We start from the raw sequence: 24,103 nt of genomic DNA, 5'->3' as shown, positions 1-24,103 counted from the left end.
ATGAAATCTTCCACTTCCTGTATTTCTCCACTCTATATAAAAATGAAGTCGTCTATGAAACGTTGGTAGAATTTAATCTTACTGGAAGGTGCAAATTTTACTCCCATTGCTGTCCCGTTTTTTTAGAGATAGAAAACTTTACTAAATTGAAAAAAGTTATGGGTCAGTAGGAATTTTGTAACCTTCAATATATATATACAAAATAAACCCCTCACTATATTTTGAGAGGGTAATACAGACCTGTTTAATGGCTCATAAACCTACATCATGGGGTATTGTTGAATAAAGGGACACTATGTCTACCGTATGCCACACATTGTTGGGTTCCCAAGACTGTTCGTCTAGTAATTGTAATACGTGTTTGGTATCTCTAAGATAGCTAGCAAGATTTAATACCAATGGCTGATTTAATACCATTTAGCCACCAATCAGCAAGCGCAACCCAGGTTCTGAACCAAAAATGGACTGGCTCCTAAGCTTACATTCTTGCTTTTCAAATAAAGAATGCAAGTCAACAAAGAAAAATTGACAATTGGAGTAAATTAGAAAGTTGCTTAAAATTGCATGCTCTATCTGAATCATGAAATAAAAAATTTGGGTTTATTATCCCTTTAATGACAGATGCAAGCACCACTCCCAAATGTAGGATACAATTATAATAGAAGATAAATATAAGTCAACTAAAGAAATTATTATTATTATAACTGGTTATTTGTAGAGCACCAACAGATTCCGCAGCACTATAAACATAGGCGGTATACAAGGTAGCAATTATAGGGATCAAATTGGTAGAGGGCCCTGCCTAGAGTCGCACTGTTACAATCAGCTCTTGTGAAGGTGATCTGCAAGCAGTTGGGCTCTTAGGCTTACATTCTAAGGGGGTTCATGGCAGATAGCAATGGAGGAGAGGAACGGTTATTAGGAAAGGTTAGTGTAGGTTGTATGCATCCCTGAACATAAGAGTCTTTAGAGAGTGCTTGAAGCTTTCAAAACTAGGGGAGAGTCTTGTGGAGCGAGGCAGAGAGTTCTACAAGATGGGAGCCAGTCTGGAGAAGTCCTGTAAACGGGAATGTGAGAAGGTAACAAGAGAGGAGGAGAGTAGGAGGTCATGAGCAAAACGAAGGGGACGGGAAGGAGAGTATCTGAAGATAAGGTCTGAGATATAGAGGGGAGCAGTGCAGTTGAGGGCTTTGTATGTCAGAGTCAGCATTTTGTGTTTAATCCTGGAGGCAAGAGGAAGCCAGTGAAGGGATTGGCAAAGAGGTGCAGCAGATGTAGAGCAACGTGTAAGGAAGCTAAGCATGGCAGATGCATTCATTATGGATTGTAAAGGAGCTAGACTTCAGCTAGGGAGACCAGAGAGGACGGAGTTGCAGTAGTCAAGGTGGTAAAGGATGAGAGAGTGGATTAAAATCTTAGTTGTGTCTTGTGTAAGGAAATGTCTAATTTTAGAGATGTTTTTAAGGTGGAAGCGGCAGGATTTAGCCAAAGCTTGAATGTGAGGAGTGATAGAAAGATCTGAGTCAAGTGTGACCCCAAGACATCGGACATGCAGGGTAGGGGTAATGATGGAATTGTCAACAGTTATAGAGAGATGGGGGGTGGAGATTTTAGAAGAAGGGGGAAAATAAGGAGCTCCCTTTTGGAGAGATATTGCTTAAGGTAGTGAGAGAACATCCATAAAGAGATGTGAGAAAGACAGTTAGTGACACGGGTTAGCAAGGAACGAGATAGGTCTGTAGCAGAGATGTAGATTTGAGTGTCGTCGGCATACAAAGGATATTGAAACCCTTGGGACTTTATTAGGGAACCTAATGATGATGTGTAGATTGTGAAGAGAAGGGGACCGAGGACAGAGCCTTGTGGTACCCCAAAAGAAAGTGATAGCGGGGCAGAGGAAGCCCCAGAGAAGTCTGCACAAAAGGTATGGTTAGACAGGTAGGAAGAGAACCACGAGAGGGCTGTGTCACAAATGCCGAAGGATTGGAGGGTTTGGAGCAAAAGAGGGTTGTCAACTGTATCAAAGGCTGCATTCAGATCAAGGAGTATAAGCAGAGAGAAATGGCCTTTGGATTTTGCTGTAAGTAGGTCATTGGTAACCTTAATGATTGCTGTCTCTGTGGAGTGATGGGGGGAAAAATCCAGATTGCAGTGGGTTAAGGAGGGAGTGGGATAGGCGTGCATGTACTAGCTTTTCATGCAGCTTTTAGGCAAGAGGGAGTAGGGAAAAATGCGGTAGTTGGATGGGGAGGTTGGATCGAGAGAAGGGTTTTTTTAAGGATAGGTGTGACCAGTGCATGTTTTAGAGATGAGGAAAATATACCAGTGCTGAGGGAGAGGTTGAAAATGTGTCTGAGTATAGGGATAAGGGTAGAATAGAGGGAGGGGAGTAGCTGTGAGGGTATGGGGTTGAGGGGACAGGTAGTGAGGTGAGAGCACAGTATAAGTGCAGAAACAACTTCCTCAGTAACAAGGGGGCGAAAGAGCTAAATATATGGCTATGTGGGTTTTGGTTAATTGCAAGCTTTTGAGGGGGTGAGAGGCTGGAAGCATGTTGAGAGCTTATTTCATTTCTGATGGAATTGATTTTGTCATTGAAGTGGCTGGCAAAATCTTGAGCTGACGGAGAAGTTGTATTAGGAGGTGGGGGCGAGTGGAGAAGAGTGCTGAAAGTGGATAACAGACGTTTTGGGTTTGAAGAGAGAGTGGAGATAAGAGTAGAGAAGCAGTGTTGCTTGTAAAGATAAAGTAGTAGGAGTTCAAGATGAACTTGTAGTGAAGAAAGTCAGCTGAACTCCAAGATTTTCTCCAGTGCCACTCAGCAGTATGGGAACATCTGCTTAGGTACCGTGTCAGAGGAGTATGCCAGGGCTGAGGGTGAGTGTGTGGTTTCTGAGCTATGGTAGGAGGGGCCAGATTGTCAAGGACTGATGTAAGTGTGGAAATATAGTGGCAGATAGGTCAGGGCAGGAAAAGGAGGAGATGGATGAGAGGTTCGAGAGAACTAGTGAGCTGTTGCTGATCTAATGACATATTCCTTCTGTGAAGTTTGGTGTGAGGGGTAGGATGGGAAAGTTGTAGGGAGGGATGAGGTGTGAGGAGATGATGGTTGTTTGTTTCTCTTATCCTGAGGGAGAAAATGACCCTTTCCTCCCGTAATATCAGAGATTATTTCTGTCAAATCCGGTCCAAACAAGGTCTTTCCCTTGTAAGGAATCGCTAAAAGTTTAGACTTAGATGACACGTCCGCAGACCAAGGTTTTAATCCTAAAGCTCTGCGGGCTAGTACGGCAAAACATGAAATCTTTGCTCCCAGTTTGGGCCTTTATTCTATTCTGAATCTCATCAAGGGGAGTTTCTGTCCTAATAGCATCAGACAACGCATCAAACCAATATGCCGCCACCCAAGTGACGGTAGCAATGCACACTGCAGGTTGCCATTGTAAACCCTGGTGTACATACATCTTCTTGAGTAACCCCTCTAATTTTTTGTCCATAGGATCCTTTAAGGCACAACTATCCTCTATGGGGATAGTAGTTCTCTTGGCCAGAGTGGAAATCACTCCTTCCACCTTAGGCACTGTTTGCCAAGACTCCTTAATAGAGTCCGCTATGGGAAACATCTTTTTAAATATAGGGATTGCAGAAAAAGGGATACGCGGTCTATCTCATTCCTTAGCAATGATCTCAGTAGCTCGATCTGGTACAGGAAAAACCTCCACCAAGGAAGGTAAATCAAAATATTTGATTAGCTTACTGGATTTCTTAGGATTAACTGCAGCCATGGTGTCGCTGTCGTCCAATGTATCAAAAACCTCCATGAGTAACAGACGGAGGTGTTCTAGCTTAAACCTGAAGGATACAACTTCAGTATCAGCAGGAGGTTATTACACTGTCAGAATCTGAGATCTCACCCTCAGATGCTACCAAAGTATCCTCCTCCTCAGGCTTCTGCGAGGGGGCATTCAAAATAGCAACAACTGCGTCAGTAACCTCGCTTACTGAATGATTATTTTCCCTCTTGCGCTTTCCCTGCAACATGGGAAAAGCAGACAACGCATCAGAAACTGCAGAGGACATGAGGGAAGCGATGTCTTGCAACGTAACTCCAGGAGGAGTTAGAGAGGAATTGCAGGGCACTGCATGTGTGGGTGGTAGAAGTTGGGACGCTAGAGGAGAAAGCTGCGGCATATACTGAACATTGTCATTAGACTCCTGAACAGCATCCGCCTTAGAAAATGTTGGCTCAGAAAAAATTATCTCTCTATAATTTAAAGTTCTCTCAATACATGAGGAACAGAAGGGGATTGGTGGTTCCACATTGGCATCAGAACTTAATGAACAAGTGACATTTTGCAGGGCCTCTTGGTCCATTCTGACTCACAATGGATCAAATTAGCAATAAAAACTTAAATGTTTTAATAAAAATTAAAACAGAAAAAACATTACGGTCTCTTTAAATTTTAAAATGTAACTTTTTTACTTTTGCAGCAAGGTAACAGATAATGATACAAAAAGTCTGCAGACAACCTCCATACCTCAGCTTAGCTCTGCTGAGGTGCCTACCTGTCCTGCTGCACCGGAGGAATTCCCTTTTTTTTTTTAGTAGAGGAATCTGGACTCGTCAGCTCTACAGTGAAAAAACAGTCCGGAGTAGGCTGAAGCTTCTAGCAATCGTTTCCCTGCGTCTGAAACCAGTCACTGAGTAGGCACAATTAAGATCTGGAAGCCAGGATAAAAAAGGCGTACAACAGTAATCGCCGCCTCAGCTAGTCCCGCAAATCTTGGGCATCTTAAAAAAATAATCTCCCGGTCGGTAAAAAGTATTTTACAGGCAAACCGCCGGGAGAAAGAACCACACAAAGTATTAGCCCCTTAAATAATCTCCCAGTCGGTAAAAGTCTCTAACAGGCAAACCGCCAGGAGAAGTGAAAAAACACACAAAGTATGAGCCCTTAAACTCCTCAGCCCTAGTTATGAGTAGTCCCAGTGCCTACTATGAACACTGCCTTATGGAATATGTTCCCCCAACCAGTCCAGAATAGCATTGAAGATTGCTCTCAGCTCCAGAAGGTTTATGGGCAGAACAGACTCCGACTAAGTCCAAGTTCCCTGCGCCTTTAATGAGCCCCAAACTGCTCCCCATCCCAGAAGACTGGCGTCTGTTGTCACAATCAACAAAGAGGGTCTGTGAAAGCTGGTTCCCTGGGAGAGATGATCCCGAGACAACCACCAAAGAAGAGAATCCCTTGTCTCCTGCTCCAGCTGTATTCGCGGAGACAGATCTGCATTATCTCCATTCCACTGACTGAGCATGTTTAACTGCAGAGGTCTGAGGTTGAAACAGGCGAACGAGATGATGTCCATAGCCGCTACCATCAGACCGATTACCTCCATGCACAGAGCCACTGATGACCGAGGAGAGGACTGAAGCGCTAGGCAAGAATCGAAAATCCTTGATTTCCTGACTTCTGTCAGAAAGATCTTCATTGATAAGGAATCTATTATGGTTCCAAAGAAAGTTACCCTTGTATTTGGAACTAAGGAGCTCTTGTCCAAATTTACCTTCCATCCGTGAGATCGCAGGAAAGATAACAACATTTCCGTGTGGGATCTTGCTTGTTGAAAGGATGGCGCCTGGACCAGGATGTCGTCCAGATAAGGCGCCACTGCAATGCCCCATAATCAGAGCACCGTCAACAGGGATCCCAGAACCTTTGAGAAAATTCTGGGAGCTGTGGCAAGGCCGAAAGGAAGAGCCACGAACTGAAAGTGTTTGTCTAGAAATGCAAACCTTAGAAACTTGTGATGATCCCTGTGGATGGGAACATGCAGGTACATGTCCTTTAAATCCACTGTTGTCATAAATTGACCCTCTTGGACCAAAGGAAGAATAGAACAAATAGTTTCCATCTTGAAGGACGGCACTCTGAGGAATTTGTTTAGACTCTTGAGGTCTAAAATTGGTCTGAAGGTTCCCTCTTTTTTAGGAACCACAAACAGATTGGAATAGAACCCGAGACCCCGTTCCTGCATCGGGACAGGAACTATCACTACCAGGTCGGAGAGGTCCCGTATACAGTGCAAGAATGCCTCTCTTTTTGTCTGGGCTACAGATAATCTTGAAAGCAGGAACCTGCCCCTGGGAGGAAAATTCTTGAACTCTAGTTTGTATCCCTGGGACACTATATCCACCGTCCAGGAATCCTGAACATCTCGAACCCAAGCCTGAGTGAAGAAGGAAAGTCTGCCCCCACGAGATCCAGTCCCAGATCGGGGGCAGTCCCTTCATGCTGATTTTGATTCCATAGTAGGCTTTTTGGATTGTTTTCCCTTGTTCCAAGACTGATTGGGTCTCCAGGAAGGTTTGGACTGCTCCTGCTTGGAAGAGGAAGTGGAAGTATTTCCCTTGAAATTTCGAAAGGAACGAAAATTATTTTGACGTCCCTTTGTTTGTTTCTCTTATCCTGAGGGAGAAAATGACCCTTTCCTCCCGTAATATCAGAGATTATTTCCGTCAAACCTGGTCCAAACAAGGTCTTTCCCTTGTAAGGAATCGCTAAAAGTTTAGACTTAGATGACACGTCCGCAGACCAAGGTTTTAACCCTAAAGCTCTGCGGGCTAGTACAGCAAAACCTGAAATCTTTGCTCCCAGTTTGATAACCTGTAGGAAAGAATCCGTAATAAAGGAATTAGACAACTTAAGGGCCTTTATTCTATCCTGAATATTCTATCCTGAATCTCATCAAAGGGAGTTTCTGTCCTAATAGCATCAGACAACGCATCAAACCAATATGCCGCCGCACAAGTGATGGTAGCAATGCACATCGCAGGTTGTCATTGTAAACCCTGGTGTACATACATCTTCTTGAGTAACCCCTCTAATTTTTTGTCCATAGGATCCTTAAAGGCACAACTATCCTCTATGGGGATAGTAGTTCTCTTGGCCAGAGTGGAAATCACTCCTTCCACCTTGGGTACTGTTTGCCAAGACTCCTTAATAGAGTCCGCTATGGGAAACATCTTTTTAAACATAGGGATTGCAGAAAAAGGGATACGCGGTCTATCTCATTCCTTAGCAATGATCTCAGTAGCTCGATCTGGTACCGTAAAAACCTCCACCAAGGAAGGTACATCAAAATATTTGTTTAGCTTATTGGATTTCTTAGGATTAACTGCAGCCATGGTGTCGCTGTCGCCCAATGTATCTAAAACCTCCATGAGTAACAGACGGAGGTGTTCTAGCTTAAACCTGAAGGATACAACTTCAGTATCAGCAGGAGGAATTACACTGTCAGAATCTGAGATCTCACCCTCAGATGCTACCAAAGTATCCTCCTCCTCAGGCTTCTGCGAGGGGGCATTCAAAATAGCAACAACTGCGTCAGTAACCTCGCGTACTGAATGATTAATTTTCCTCTTGCGCTTTCCCTGCAACATGGGAAAAGCAGACAACGCATCAGACACTGCATGAGGACATGAGGGAAGCGATGTCTTGCAATGTAACTCCAGGAGGAGTAAGAGAGGAATCGCAGGGCACTGCATGTGTGGGTGGTAGAAGTTGGGACGCTAGAGGAGAAAGCTGCGGCATATACTGAACATTGTCATTAGACTCCTGAACAGCATCCGCCTTAGAAAATGTTGGCTCAGAAAAAAGTATCTTTCTATCATTTATAGTTCTCTCAATACATGAGGAACAGAAGGGGATTGGTGGTTCCACATTGGTATCAGAACTTAATGAACAAGTGACATTTTGCAGGGCCTATTGGTCCATTCTGACTCACAATGGATCAAATTAGCAATAAAAACTTAAATGTTTTAATAAAAATTAAAATAGAAAAAACATTACTGTCTCTTTAAATTTTAAAATGTAACTTTTTTACTTTTGCAGCAAGGTAACAGATAATGATACAAAAAGTCTGCAGACAACCTCCATACCTCAGCTTAGCTCTGCTGAGGTGCCTACCTGCCCTGCTGCACCGTAGGAATTCCCTTTTTTTTTTTTTTTTTTAGTAGAGGAATCTGGACTCGTCACCTCTACAGTGAAAAAACAGTCCGGAGTAGGCTGAAGCTTCTAGCAATCGTTTCCCTGCGTCTGAAACTAGTCACTGCGTAGACACAATTAAGATCCGGAAGCCAGGATAAAAAAGGCGTGCAACAGTAATCACCGCCTCAGCTAGTCCCGCACATCTTGGGCATCTTAAAAAAAATAATCTCCCGGTCGGTAAAAAGTATCTTACAGGCAAACCGCCAGGACAAAGAACCACACAAAGTATTAGCCCCTTAAATAATCTCCCGGTCGGTAAGAGTCTCTAACAGGCAAACCGGCGGGAGAAGTGAAAAAACACACAAAGTATGAGCCCTTAAACTCCTCAGCCCCAGTTATGAGTAGCCCCAGTGCCTGCTATAATGAACACTGCCTTATGGAATATGTTCCCCCAACCTATAGAGGAAACTCTGTGTCCCAATAAATAAAGTGCCCCATTTTTCTCTCAGAAAAAAAAAATAAAGCAGCACTTACCTCAAAGATCTGCCAGGCAGCAAGGCAGCACACTAGGTTTGAGAGGTCCTCTCCCTCCCATAGACCTGAGGAAAGAGAAAAGGCTTTCAGTATTAGGGCAGCATAAACTACATAGGAGGCGCAGTGAGAATTATGTCCCACAAGTTCTCATTGCTCTAAAGCCACCACTACTCTACTAAAGAGACTGATATGGACTACTGCTACACCCTAGAACAAAGCAGCACAGTCTTGCACCACTTAAAAAATAATAAAATCTTGCTCTTACATAGGCAAAGAGAATGACTGGGGTGGGAGGAAAGGGAGGTGATATTTAACAGTTTTGCTGTGGTGCTCTATCCCATTAGTAATTAGATGATCTGTGGACTCATCGTGTCATTAGAAAGAATATATATATATATATATATATTATATATAGGTATAGGTATACATATCTACAGATAAATATAGGAATATCTATTTAAAAATACATAGAACATATTCTGCTATGTGCAGAACATTGGCATGTGAAATATTTAAAGTAAATATACATTATAACACTTTATTAAAAATTAATATTGCATAAATAGATTACATTTTTTCATCTACTTAATTGCACAGGGCTCCAATGCACTTATATATTTGTGAATATATGTGTACAACATATGTGTTTATATGTCTGTAAATACATATATACACATATAAATACATATATATATATATATATACATACATATACATATATATATATATATATATATATATACGCACACACACACACACATTCATCTTTAGAGATGTATATGTATGTAGCTCAAAGTTAGAGTCCTTTGCCTGCCTTTTTTTTTCACCACCTGAGAGCACATTTCATTAAGCCCTTATAACTTTTTTGTACAATATTTTTTTGAATCATTTTTATTAGACAGTGTGATTATGAGTGTAACTGTACTTTGTAATGTATTTTTTATGTGTTTTGGGCAACTTTTTAGTTTTGCGAAACAGTTAACCAGAGCTCTGAGATCGCAATAATGATTCTAACATAAATCACGATCTACTTGTAATATGAGCGCAATTTAAACAAACATGAAAACTGTAGCGAATCATGTCCGCCCGACATCGCTAAATGCCGACAGTATACGCTGTCGGCATTTAACATTGCACAAGCATTTCTTGTGAAATGCTTGTGCAATGCCTTCCCCTACACATTTGCAGCCAATCGGCCACTAGCAGGGGGTGTCAATCATCCTGATTGTATCGGATCGGGATGATTGCAGTCCACCACCTAAAAGGTGGTGGACGCGTTAAGGAGCAACGGTCTTATGGCCGCTGCTTCTTAACTTATGTTTCTGGCGAACATTGCAAGTAGAAAGCATCATCTGCTGCTTAATAAATCGACCCCTTAATGTACAATGTTAGTTCTGAAAACAAAAGTTAAAATCATACTCAAAAGGTAAAAATTCAAAGTGTTCCTTATATTTCTATTGCAAACCGACTCTCGCAGACTTGGCGAGTGGGCTGAACAGGAGTGTTCCTTAGGTGTGTATGATGTTTTCTTGCAATTGTCCCTGGAATTATCCAAGTATGTTATGTCTTTGTTTTGTCTTACCCAATGTAAGCTGGTGAGTCTGTTTCAAAACATGCAGTTTGCTTATTTAACTGGAATAAAAAGACGTTAGCGAGACGAGAAACAAATGCAATGTCAATTACACTGAAAACAGCATAATTTGAGTTTTCTGCTTAAAATTTTTGTCATCAGTGCTGAGTGCTCCTCGTCACATTCCCACTTCCCTTAAAGATTCTACATTCCAGAGGACTTCATTACTTTCTTTGGAAGTCAGCTTGCAACTCAGGTTCAGCCCCATTTCTTCGGAACTCCATGATGGCTAGCCATGCAAGGGTAGGTGTGATATTTCTCGGCAGGCTGATGAATTTAAGACAAGCAAGCCCATAGGTTTTCACCAGGTACTTTGTATGCAAACATATTATGCTGATCTAGTGCAGTATATCTCTCAATTTAAATGGAAAATTGCCAGGAAACTTTTAGTATTTGCTGATATATAAGTTAATGTCGAACACAGAGTAGCCTGGCCACCATAGCTGTATTTGGAGCACTATTCCAATGCCTTTTTCTTTAAGGTGTGTGATCAACTCTCTATCCTACATCAGGTTTGGCGTTAGTAATCTGTACAATATTTAATTTATATTTGTATAGTGTGCTCTTTTTTCTGGTTCTGTGTATCAATTGTTTCTACTTTATGTCGCTCTTGTAGCTATGTTTCCTGATCTGCTTTTGCCTAATGCCTGGCTTTGATACCTGGCTTTCATCTGACTTTGAGATTGTCTGCAACCTGACATTGATATCTGGCTTGGACTTATGGGCTTGTTTCTGACCATGAGACTGCTTTTTCCCTGGCTTTGTTGTCTGGCACCTGATACCTGGCACTGAACCTTGACTATTTCTTGACTTCAAGTTTGTCTGCTACTTAGCTGCGACATTTTTTCTGATTGATCTCTAGCCTCTAAATTTTGCTAATTACAGGTACACCATACTTTGCTCCTGTATTTACTTTTGAAGACTAACTACCCAGGATATCCTCAGTAGCTCTTGGTTGGTTTATACTGTGCAATAACTGCCTCTGTGTCCTTTCTGGCTAGCCATAACTACGTGATGTAACAGGAGCAGTCAACAGAGTAATGGAGCCGTAGCTGATACAGGGGAAATCTATTCCTATCTACTGCTCTGTTTTTGAGAAATCAAGCTAGTGCTCAAACTATCAGTCTGTGCTTCTTAGTTGTGGGACTTCTTTGCATATGGTTGTTATGTTTTGCAATACAGCTTTACAATCAAAAATGTGTATTGTAAAGAAGAATATTCCAGTCATATCCCAGATTTCCACTCATAACTAACAGAAGTTTTTAAGTCTTTAGGAACTGGAATTCTTTTAACTAGGTTTGGAAACCCCATTCGACTACATGAGCTTAAGGCCATGCTGAAATGGAATATTGAGTTTTAATTTTGGCACAAAGACTATGAAAATGGTAATAGATAGTCTACATATTGCTTGTATTCATTTCCAGGATCTGATTGAAGCCAAGGTCAACAAAAGAAGACCAAATTAAATTTACAACCTTAACCCATTATGTATGTGTTATCTGTATATTATGTGTATATTAAGAAGAAGAAGAGCATGTTTCTACTGATTTTCTTAACAATGTTTTCTATAACAATTTATATTTACTTGAAGGAAAGTGTTGAACATCTCAGCTGTATACATTTTTGTTAAAGCTGATGAACAAGACCATATTGTTGTTTACCTATTTTCCATTGTAAATAAGATATGACCCATCGGGTACTGTCAAATTCTCTCTTCAAATCTTTTTATGGTACTATTTTATTTATTTATTTTATAGCATGAAGAACAGATGTTATAAATGAACCCCTTAAAGTAGAAGACCTACATACAGAAGACCTCACAACTCAGAAGGATTTCTCCTTGTTAAACATGTTTTATGATTGTTATGCACCTCTAAATGGTAAGTGCCTTATAATATTTTTAAAGGAGGTGGTATGTTCAGTCATTACTTAACTTATTTGATATAATTGCAAATAAATGTAGAACAATAAATGTTTATCTGGAAGCAAAATTGTTAGCCATGTTTATGGTTTATGTGAACCCCACTTTTTGATAGTTTTATAATTATTCATAAAGCACCAACATATTCTGCAGAAGTATTACATTAATTGCATGAAATTTACAAAAGGACAATTATATGAATAGTCATGCCTGAGAATTGCCATCTGATGTAGATCACATTGCATAAAGGTGGAATAAGGACAGCTGGCCTTAAAAGCTTACATACTAATATAAAAAAGTGCAAGGGGAACAGTTGAGGACAAGGGAGGGACCTAGGGTGAGAAATGAGTTACATAGGTTAATGTAGGTTGCATCACTGACCAGTAGTGTTGATAAGGGAATGCTTTAAGTTACAATTTTTAGGTCAGGGGGTGGTGGATGTTGTAAGTGATTTTCAGTGAAAATTACTTCCTGGTTGAAGAATATTTGAAGTGAAGGACAGAGATATAGGAGGATGCTGTATCATTAGGTTTAAGATATTATATAAATTACTGCATACTATTGATGGATTAGAATTCTTTTAAGAGATAAACATTTACATAAAATGGAAAATTCAAGAACAAGGGGTCATGAGCTCAAGCTAAAGGGTAGTAGATTCAGGAGTAATTTGAGGAAGCACTTCTTTACAGAAAGAGTGATTGATTTATGGAATAAACTTCCTCAAGAGGTAGTAGCAACAAACACTGTGGGGGACTTTAAAAATGCATGGGACAAGCATAGGGCTATCCTACGAACTAGATAAGTTTATACTGTTAGGTAAGGTCGGGCAGACTTGCTGGGCCTATGGCTCTTATCTGCCGTCAATATCTATGTTTCTATGTTTCTATGTGTTCTGATGAATATATAATAAAATAAAGGCAATACAATTATTGCACAGGCAATTTGCACATCTAGGCAAGTATCCCCGCTTGTCTTACCTCAGAAATACCCTGTATCAATTTTTACCAATGCCCCAGAGGATTCTGGGTAGGCTATGCAAATTAGATATGCAATATCTCAGGCTTTTTGTTTCTGATACTGTGTTACAACACAGCAGTCCCCTATTGGGGTAAGTACAGTAGAAATAGGGGACAGGTGTGTTTTAACACATGTCAGAAGCAAAAGGCCTGAGATATTGCATATCTATTTTCCATATCCTACCCAGAATCCTCTGGTGCATTGGTAACAATGTATACTAGCTATATCTGAGGTAAGGCAAGCGGACATACTTGCCTAGATGTGCAAATTCCTTGTGTAATAATTATATTGCTCTTACTTATGAAATGGAGGATTTTAATCTCATGCTTTTATCTCCACCATAATTTAAATAATAAAATAAAAAATATGATAAAAAAAAAATTCTTACTTTGTATTTCAGGGTATTTCATCATGATCAGCAAACCCCAGCGAAGAGTTGTGGATGTTGTTTCCATTCCTGCAACAAATAAATTTCCTACAAGACCCACTAAATTTTCATTGTGGAAATATTGCCCAGTAGGTTGTTCCTGAAATGTATAATTTAAAAAATAAAAAAAGGGTTTGATTAAAAATATTTTAAACACAAAAAATTACAAAAACAAAATTTATGTTTACCTGATAAATGTATTTATTTCTTGACACAGTGAGTCCACGGATCATCTCTAATTACTATTGGGAATATCACTCCTGGCAGGAGGCAAAGCACCACAGCAAAGCAGATAAGTATCACCTCCCTTCCCTCAAACCCCAGTCATTCGACCAAAGGAAAAGGAGAGAAAGGAAGTAACACAAGGTGGAGAGGTGCCTGAGGTTTACAAATTAAAAGGACTGTCTGAATGAAACAGGGCGGGCCGTGGACTCACTGTGTCAAGAAATAAATGTATTAGGTAACCATACATATAGTTTTCTTTCTAAAGACAAGGTGAGTCCACGGATCATCTTTAATTACTATTGGGATTATTGGGACACAGATGATAAGGGAGGGACAAGACAGGGAACCTAAATGGAAGGCACCACTGCTTGAAGAACCTTTCTCCCAAAAGAAGCCTCAGCTGAGGCAAATGTATCATTTATAGAATTTCAAAAAAGTGTGTAGAGAGGACAAAGTTGCAGCCCTGCAAATCTGTCCTATAGAAGCATGATTTTTGAATGCCCAGGAGGAGGAAACAGACCTCGTGGAATGAGCCATGATTTTCTCAGGGGGCTGTTGTCCAGCAGTTTCATAGGCCAAACGAATTATACTCCTCAGCCACAGAGAAAGATATGTAGCCATAGCTTTCTGACCCTTGCGTTTCCCAGAGAAAAGTACAAACAAGGAAGAGGACTGGTGAAAATCCTTAGTCGCCTGCAAATAGTATTTCAATGCACGTACCACATCCAGATTGTGCAGTAAACGCTCTTTATGAGAAGAAGGGTTAGGACACAAGGAAGGAACAACGATTTCCTGGTTAATATTCATATCTGAAACCACTTCGGAAAGGAAACCTAACTTAGTATGCAGAACTACCTTATCCAAATGAAAAACAAGGTAAGGGGATTCCCACTGCAACGCCGAGAGTTCAGAAACTCTTCGAGCAGAAGAAATTGCAACAAGAAACAAAACTTACCAAGATAACATCTTAATGTCTAATGAATGCATAGGCTCAAACGGGGCCTGCTGAAGAACTTTAAGAACAAGGTTAAGACTCCAGGGAGGAGTAACAGATTTGAACACAGGCCTGATTCTGACCAAGGCCTGACAGAAGGATTGCACATCAGACACGTCCGCCAGGCGTTTATGCAACAATATAGATAAGGCAGGAATTTGATCCTTCAAGGTACTAGCAGATAATCCCTTCTCCAGACCCTCCTGGAGAAAAGACACAATCCTATGAATCCGAACTCTACTCCAAGAGTAGCCTCTGGATTCACACCAATACAGATATTTACGCCATATCTTATAGAAATTTTTTCTGGTAACAGGCTTACAAGCTTGAATCATGGTCTCAATGACTGACTCAGAAAACCCACGCTTAGATAAAATTAAGCGTTCAATCTCCAAGCAGTCAACTTCAGAGAAATGAGATTTGGATGATGGAAGGGCCCTTGAAGTAAAAGTTCTTTCCTCAGTGGAAGTCTCCAAGGTGGGAGAGAGGACATTTCCACTAGGTCTGCATACCCGATCCTCTGAGGCCACGCCGGTGCAATGAGGATCACTGACGCCCTCTCCTGCTTGATTCAAGCAATGACCCGAGGGAGGAGAGCGAACGGAGGAAACAGGTATGCTAGACTTAAATTCCAAGGAACCGCCAGAGCATCTATCAGTACAGCCTAAGGATCCCTTGATCTCAACCCGTAACGAGATGCCATGAGATCCAGCTTCGGCTGCCCCCATTTGAGGATCAAGCTGGAAAATACTTCTGGATCAATTCCCCACTCCCCTGGGTGAAAAGTCTGTCTGCTCAGAAAATCTGCTTCCCTATTGTCCACTCCTGGGATGTGTATCGCAGACAGGCAGCAGTTGTGGGTCTCCGCCCACTGAATAATCTTGGTTACATCTGTCATGGCCAAGGAACTCCAAGTTCGGGCTGAAGCTAACTGAGGCCAGGCTAGAAGAGCATTGAAAATTGCCCTCAGCTCAAGAATGTTTATGGGGAGACCTGACTCCTCCTGAGTCCATAGACCCTAAGCCTTTAACGAGCTCCAGACTGCTCCCCATCCCAGCAGGCTTGCATCCATGGTCACAATCACCAAGGTAGGCCTGCAGAAGCAGGTACCCGGGGAGAGATGTTCCTGAGACAACCACCATGGAAGAGAATCTCTTGTCACCTGATCCAGTTTTAATCGTGGAGACAGATCTGCATAATCCTCGTTCCATTGACTGAGCATGCATAACTGCAGAGGTCTGAGATGGAACCCAGCAAACGGAATGATGTCCATAAAAAAGAAGAACACAGAGGCACCCAATGGCCTAATATCACAAAACCCGGGTAAAGATAGAATTGTAAGAAATATACTAACAAACAGATTGCACCCTAGGGTGCAAAAAAGCAGTCTGGAACCTTACAATTTCCCAGCAAACTGAATAATCAAAGCCAGATATCTAGGGATAACTCCTCGCCTGTGGGGTCCACAATGTTCCTAGAGGAGGGGATACAGAGTCAACATAGCCCAGCACAGTTTTATACAATAATAGGTGTATATGAGAAGTAGGCACACTTACATATTTCAAAGCACCTCCAGGTGCAATAGCCACAAGCTGGTGCTTCTCAGCAAACAGAAAAGTTATCAAACAGGATATAGAGTATCCCCAAATGTATCACGATAGCAAGTGTATAAAATTTAAAATAAAATTATCTTAAATTATTATATAAAATTATTAAATGTCCATGGCAGACACCATCAGGCCAATTACCTCCATACATTGGGCCACTGATGGTCGAAGAGAAGACTGAAGGGCAAGACAAGAGTTGAGAATCTTTGTCTTTCTGACCACTGTCAGAAAAATGTGCATTGATTGAGAATCTATTATGGTTCCCAAGAACACCACCCATGTAGCTGGAATTAAGAACTCTTTCCCAAATTCACCTTCCAACCGTAAGAACGCAGAAAAGATAAAAACATCTCCGTGTGGGAGTTTGCTTGATGAAAGGAAGGCGTCTGAACCAGAATGTCATCCAGATAAGGTGCCACTGCAATACCCCACAGCCGAAGCACCGCCAACAGCGCTCCCAGAACCTTTGAGAAAATCCTTGTAACTGTGGCAGGGCCGAATGGAAGGGCCACAAACTGGAAGTGTTTGTCTAAATATCGCGAACCTTAGAAACTTGTGATGGTCCCTGTGAATGGGAATGTTCTGGTATGCATCTTTTAAATATACTGTTGTTATGAATTGACCCTCTTGAATCAAGGGAAGAATGGAACAAATAGTTTCCATCTTGAAGGAGGGTACTCAGAGAAACTTGTTTAGACTCTTGAGGTCTAGAATTGGTCTGAAGGTTCCCTCTTTTTTGGGAACTACAAACAGATTGGAATAGAATACCAGGCCCTGTTCCTGCATTGGAACAGGAACTATCACTCCCAGGTTGGATAGATCACGTACACAATGTAAGAATGCCTCTCTCTTTATCTGGTCTACAGATAACCTTGAGAGAAGGAACCTGCCCCTGCGAGGAAAAGCCTTGAATTCCAGCTTGAATCCCTGGGACACGATGTCCACTGCCCAGGGATCCGGAACATCCTGAACCCAGGCTTGAGCAAAGAGAGAAAGACTGCCCCAACAAGATCTGCTCCCGGACCAGGGGCAGACCCTTCATGCTGATATTGAGTCACTAACGGGCTTCTTGTATTGCTTGTAATTGTAATATCTGAAATGATTTCAGCCAACACCGGCCCAAACAAGGTCTTACCCTTGTAAGGAATTGCCAAGAGCTTAGACACATCTGCAGACCAGGATTTTAACCATAAGGCCCTATGAGCCAGAACAGCAAAGCCAGAATATTTGCTCCCAATTTTATGACTTGTAAGGGAGCATATGTGATAAAGGAATTGGCCAACTTAAGATCCTTGATCTTGTCTTGGATCTCATCAAGAGGAGTATCTGTCTGAATAGAGTCAGATAATGCGCTGATGAGGGTAGCAATACACACCGCAGGTTGCCATTGTAAACCCTGGTGTACGTACATCTTTTTAAGTAATCCTTCCAACTTCTTACCAATAGGATCCTTAAAAGAACAGCTATCCTCTATGGGGATAGTGGTTCTCTTAGCCAAGGTGGAAATTGCCCTTTCTACCTTGGGGACCATTTGCCAAGACTCCTTTATAGAGCCAGCTATTGGAAAGATCTTCTTAAAAATTGGGGATGGAGAAAACGGGATACCAAGTCTATCCCATTCCTGTGCAATAATCTCTGTAGCCCAGTCTGGTACCGGAAAAACCTCCACTACAGAAGGAACGTTAAAGTATTTGTTTAGCTTATTTGACTTCTAAGGATTGATACAACAATCATGTCAGAGTCGTCCAGGGTGGCCAAAACCTCCTTAAGTAACAATCGGAGGTGTTCTAGCTAAAACCGGAAGAATACAACTTCAGCATCAGCAGAAGGAATTACACTGTCTGAGACTTCACCCTCAGATGCTACCGAACTACCTTCCTCTTCAGACTTCTGAGAGGGAACATTCGGAATAGCCACGACAGAAACCTTACTCACTGATTCTTTACCTTTCCTCTTGCTCTTCCCCAGCAACATGGGAAAGGCAGACAGTGGATCAGTTACCGCAGAGGATATGTGGGTAGCAATGTCTTGCAAAGTAACTCCAACTGGAGTGTGAGAGGAAACGCAGGGTACTGCATGTGTGGACGATAAGGTTTGGGACACGAGGAGAAAGCTGCGGCATGTCTTGAACAGGAGACTCCTGAACAACCTCCGATTTAGATAATGATGGCTCGTTATCAAAAAAGTCTATCCCTGTAATGTAATGTTCTCTCAATACATTGAGGAACAAAAAGGGATTGGTGGTTCCACATTAGCATCAAAACACAAACTACAAGTAACATCTTGCAGGGCCTCTTGGTCCATCTTTACCTAAAAAGAAAACCCCCAAGCAATGGGAAAAAAAAAATATGTTACTGTTCCTTTAAATTTAAAACTGACACTTTATTTTTTTAACAGCAGAGCAGCGGTTCTACAGAAAAATCAGGCAACCTCTACACCTCAGCAAGCTCTGCAGAGGTGCCTACCTGTCCTGCTGGCTGCCGGGATCAATAGCAGTTAGCGATCCGGACTCCCACTACAGCTGCACCAGCCGGCTCTCAAGAGATCATTGACACCGTCCTCTGAAGAGCAAAACCGCAACGAATATTCTACCCTTGCCTCTTCAGAGAACTGAACCTCCCGGCTGCCATTAACTGCCTTTCAAGGAAAAAAGTCACCGGGAGATATACAAGTACAACAAAAAACACACCAAAGACTTCACCCTGTCAGGAATACACCAGACACCAAAACATTGACTGAGCCTCAATAAAATATTCCTACTCCATCAGAGTTGCAGCCTTGCTCCGAAAATCCTCGTCCCCAGTGCCTGCACAAACTGCCACACAATAACCCATTTACCCATAATAGGATGATTGTCTTAAAGTCCCAAACAGAATTAACTGTTAATGTGCCAGGATATCCCTTCTTCTTTGAGAAAATTAAAATTAGCACTTACCTCAATGTAAATCTGCCCGGCAGCAGGATAGCTCACCTGGTTTGAGAGGGCTTCCTCCCTTACATGGACCTGTGGAAGGTAGAAAGACTGAATAATCTTACTTAGGCTTTCAAGTTAGGGCAGCAATAACTGATTGAGAGGTGCAGTGGGGATTATACCGAACAAGTTCCCAATTGCTTAAAAGCCACCACTGCTCTACTGAAGAGACTGATGTGGACTACTGCTAAACCCCAGAAAAGATCAGGGCAAACCTGCTATGCTTTAAAATAATAAACTCTTGATTGAAGAAATTTTCTTTCAGACACCTAAACTTTACTACCTCCTTGCAACGCAGGCAAAGAGAATGACTGGGGTTTGAGGGAAGGGAGATGACACTTAAAGGATTACTTTCTGTTATAATTTTTAAGCTAAACAACTAACATATTAAAGTTAATAAACATTAATTAAAACCTACTGACCTATATTTTCTCCAAAACAAAGTTTCATAACGTTCTAAAAGTTATATCTTTTATTCGCCGATGATGTCACGTTATCCTGCCCACTATTTTCAGCACTGCATGTTCAAAATACTTAAACCAATAACTTTGTGTTTAAAGCGCCATTTTGAAACCTAGGTATTGTAAACGGATTGGTACAGAGCAAAGGATACCCACGGAGTGGGTTTGGAAAACAATTAAATTTGCAGACAAGATTTCTGATATACGGTAGAGATATGTTAATGAAATGCTATTGATAAAAAGCGTATTTGGGGTAGTTAGTTAGTAACAGGCATAGAAAATATTTACTTACAGTGGCCCTTTAACAGTTTTGCTGTGGTGCTCTTTGCCTCTTCCTGCTGGCCAGGAGTGATATTCCCAATAGTAATTAGAGATGATCCTTGGACTCACCGTGTCATTAGAAAGATATGTTGCATTTAAAAAAACAAAAAACAAACCAACCAACCAACCACATGCACAATATTATATTGGTTCCTCTTTGATTCAAAGTAGTTATTACATTAAATCTATTTATCTAACACTAATTCATTTGTGCAATAATTATTCATTAATAAAATTGTAATAAATCTATTTTTTTTGCAATTATTCAACAAAGATCGAAATAAAACATTTCAATAATCATTAAAATACACTTTGTCCATTAAATAACAATAAAATATCTGTAGCGCTTGTGCAAGCCAGATCAATGGCATATATCTTCTGTTACGTAAAGTTGATGCAATATATATACAGATATAGATATATATATGTCCCTTGTGTAATAAGGCTGTGCAATTGTATTCTAGAATCACCCTTTAATAACTGACAAACAACTCTTAAAATGTCACTAAACACTTATTGCTTTTGAGCAAGGACAACAAGCAAATTATACAAACTCAATGAAACATAAATGCATACATGCTATATATTTAGACGTGTATCTAATTTATATTAAGTAAGATATATTATATTGATTTTGCCTGCACAAACGCCACTTGTGAATTATTGTACAAGGTGTATTTTTTTGTTATTGATGATTTCATATGTTTTAATACTGTATGTTGTGTGAAAATGGGCAGCACAGTGTTTTCTATTAGACTGAAATACTGATACTTTTTGGATGGATTTCCATGGTACAAAGTCACAGGAAGAAAGCTACGTGAGAACTGTCCTTAAATTTGAAAATCCCTTTGAAAGACATTTCACACAACTATAAAATACTGAAATACTATGCACACCAGTGTTCTCCTCATGACGTTTTTCATGGGAGCATCACCCAGATGATTTTACTGACCAACCGGCTACAATTTAAGTCAATATTAAGATAAATTAGCTATTATAATTTTTTTTAAGTTTTATTGCACAGATTATTATATATATTTAAGTTAAATTATGCAATTATTTTGTGTCTTGGATAGCAGAAAATATTATAATGTCTTTACCAGGCTATTTCATAAAGCCTCCTTGCTGGCAACATTTTCTGTGGAGAACATAGCACATACTTGTTTTGGTCATAAGTTACAAAGTGACTAGAAAAACCTGGTGCAAAGATAAATGCCAACAGCGTATGCTGTCGGCATTTATTGATGTGCAGCGGACATGATACGCTACATTGTATCATGTCCGCTCGCACTATGATAAATCTACCCCTATATTTATTGATTATCCTTTACTAAAGAACTATACAAAAGTCAATGTAGGTCATAATTACAGGGAGATATGAATCTTCAGTGAGAAATTTTAAAAGAAATGAAGAACAAAATATCAATACCAAATTACTAGCACAAAAAAACAAATTACTTTTATGCACATTAAAAATAAAGATGTAATTATATAATACCTCTTTTTGCTTGACCAGAAACACGTCAATCAAATTCCTTTGGTCATTTATATCCAATTTGTCCCTGTAATCTGTAAATGTCTCTCTAATAAATCTTTGAAACTCTGCTACATTGCTATGAATTTTATGGTGATTTCCTGGCAACCAGTGCATCAAAGATGGAAATGTGTTATATAACTAAAAAAAAAAAGAAAAGAAAAGGGATTGTTTAAATGTGTTATTAAATTCTAAAAGATAAACCATTACAAATCACTTTATTTTATTGGGCTACAAGATAATAGATTTTATATATAGTAAAGTACATGAGTAAAGTCTTCTGCCTCAAATGGTCATGTTGGAAGATCATTCACCTACAAAGACATAGATGTTGTAGACAAATGAGAACCAAAAGGCCCATCAAATATATCTATATTTCCTTCTCAATGGTTAATTATTTATTAGGATAGCTTTATGCATATCCCAGTTGCTCCTGAATTCACTAGAGCATTTTTCCTTAGTTAACACCTTTATTGAAAGTACTCTGGAATCCACTACCCTTTCATTTAACATCATAATTCCTTATTCTAGGATTGCTCTTTTTGTAAAATATTTTTTTTTCTCAATTTAATTAAAGGGACAGTCAACACTAACATTGTTATTGTTTAAAAAAAGATAGCCTATACTACCCAATCCCCAGCTTTGCACAACCAACATTGTTATTATATTCTTTATAACATTTAAACCTCTAAATGTCTGCCTGTTTCTAAGCCACTACAGACAACCTCTTATCACATGCTTTTCTATTTGCTTTTCACAACAGGAGACTGCTAGTTCATGTGTGCCATATAGATAACATTGTGCTCATGCCCTTGGAGTTATTTAAGAGTCAGTACAACACAGCACTAATTGGCTAAAATGCAAGTCAATAGACAATAAATAAAAAGTCATGTGATCAGGGGGCTGTCAGAAGATGGTTAGATACAAGGTAATCACAGAGGTAAAAAGTATATTAATATAACTGTGTTGGTTATGCAAAACTGGAGAATGGGTAATAAAGGGATTATCTATCTTTTAAAACAATAAATATTCTGGTGTAGACTGTCCCTTTGGCTTCTATTTATCAAGGTATGTCGGTCCGACAGACCTCGCTGAATACGGCGAGCAATAAACTCGCCGTATTCAGCATTGCACCAGCAGGTCACAAGAACTGCTGGTGCAACGCCGCCCCCTGCAGACTCGCGGCCCATGGGCAGCCAGCAGGGGGGTGTCAACCCGATCATACTCGATCGGGTTGATTTCCGGCGATGTCTGTCCGCCTGCTCAGAATCTTAAACATTCACAGAACACCAACACTCATAGAAAAGCTTTAGAAACCACACATTTCTTACCAAAGGAGCAACAAAGCTAATCAATCACTTTAACATGAGTTATGCAGAACTCTGGTTCTTTTTCAAAATATCCCCCAATTGCCCAGAAAATAAAGCATATTGTAGTTTTATTTTAATTTTTTTTTAAAAAGTAGCATTTTTAAAAAAAAAAAAAAAAATAACTGCACAAAGTAGTTTTTAGGGGTTAAAGTTGGCAGGTGTGGGGTGAAAAAAAAAAAACGGCACAGAAAAGTGCCTGTACATTGAGGTCTATGGGAAACTGTGTGTATATATGTATTATATATATATATATATATATATTTCAAATATATCCGCACCTCCAACACAATGAAATTGAATTCTTAGGTGTAAAATGTAGAAAATCCTTTATTGTAGAAAAATGGTTAAAATACAGAAGCCATAAAAGCAATGTAAATCCAAGTGCCATACATGTTTCAAGCCTACCCCTAGCCCTTTGTCACTGGCATGTTTCAAACCTAAGTTCAGACTGCTATTTAAAGCTAATGGGTGCCATGTACTAAGGCATCAATTTTTTCGCACAGACCATATCGAAATAACCCACCGGCATTCGCACCATGCGGATGGCACTTCGTTACATGAATGTACTAAAAACCAAGCCGTAAAATTTTGCGTCTATTGTGTGTCGAAGACAATCGGATTATTGATAACTTTGAAGCTTCGTTCGGCGCGAAAGAGTGCAATCGATGGCTCCAAGTACATTGGGCATTCCGGCCATTCTATAAAAATTAGACTTCACAGATTGCCACTCTTCTGGAGTCGCTGGAAGGCACACGTACCTTGGAAAGACGACCATCAAAGCATCAATAACTTTGGTTAGGTGCCTCGAAAAAGCAGACTGGCTGATGCCAATTATAACGCTAGACACAGCTTAGAATGAACCGGTGGCAAAAAAGTGTAAGGCTGCCAACAGTTTTAATAGTCCGGGTATGGCTTGTGAACGCGCTGTCATAGGTTCCAGGTATTCTGCTATTTCATAGTAAAGTTCCATAATAGCTTCTCTGTCCAAACGGAATCTCTGGATAATCTCTCGATCAGAAATGCTTTCCAAACCCATACGTGGAAGGAAAACTCTAGGGACTCTGATTCTTCTACCTCTCCTTCTTTGCAAGTTGTCAACCGGT

At 40.3% G+C, this 24,103-nt stretch overlaps 1 protein-coding gene across 1 annotated transcript in view; it reads right to left on the bottom strand.

Annotated features, from left to right (window-relative positions):
• LOC128655961 (cytochrome P450 2K6) overlaps positions 1 to 24,103 on the bottom strand; it is a 132,473-nt gene that overhangs the window by 42,931 nt on the left and 65,439 nt on the right. Inside the window, exons 6-7 of the mRNA XM_053709571.1 lie at positions 21,595 to 21,771; positions 13,479 to 13,617 (exon numbers count right to left, since the gene is read on the bottom strand). Of these exons, the coding sequence (XP_053565546.1) occupies positions 13,479 to 13,617; positions 21,595 to 21,771 (316 nt within the window). The remainder of the gene's footprint in view (positions 1 to 13,478; positions 13,618 to 21,594; positions 21,772 to 24,103) is intronic.

The sequence above is a fragment of the Bombina bombina genome, chromosome 4 (genome assembly GCF_027579735.1).
Source record: "Bombina bombina isolate aBomBom1 chromosome 4, aBomBom1.pri, whole genome shotgun sequence".
In the NCBI taxonomy this organism is placed as follows: domain Eukaryota; kingdom Metazoa; phylum Chordata; class Amphibia; order Anura; family Bombinatoridae; genus Bombina; species Bombina bombina.
This window is presented reverse-complemented; position numbering and strand designations above follow the sequence as displayed.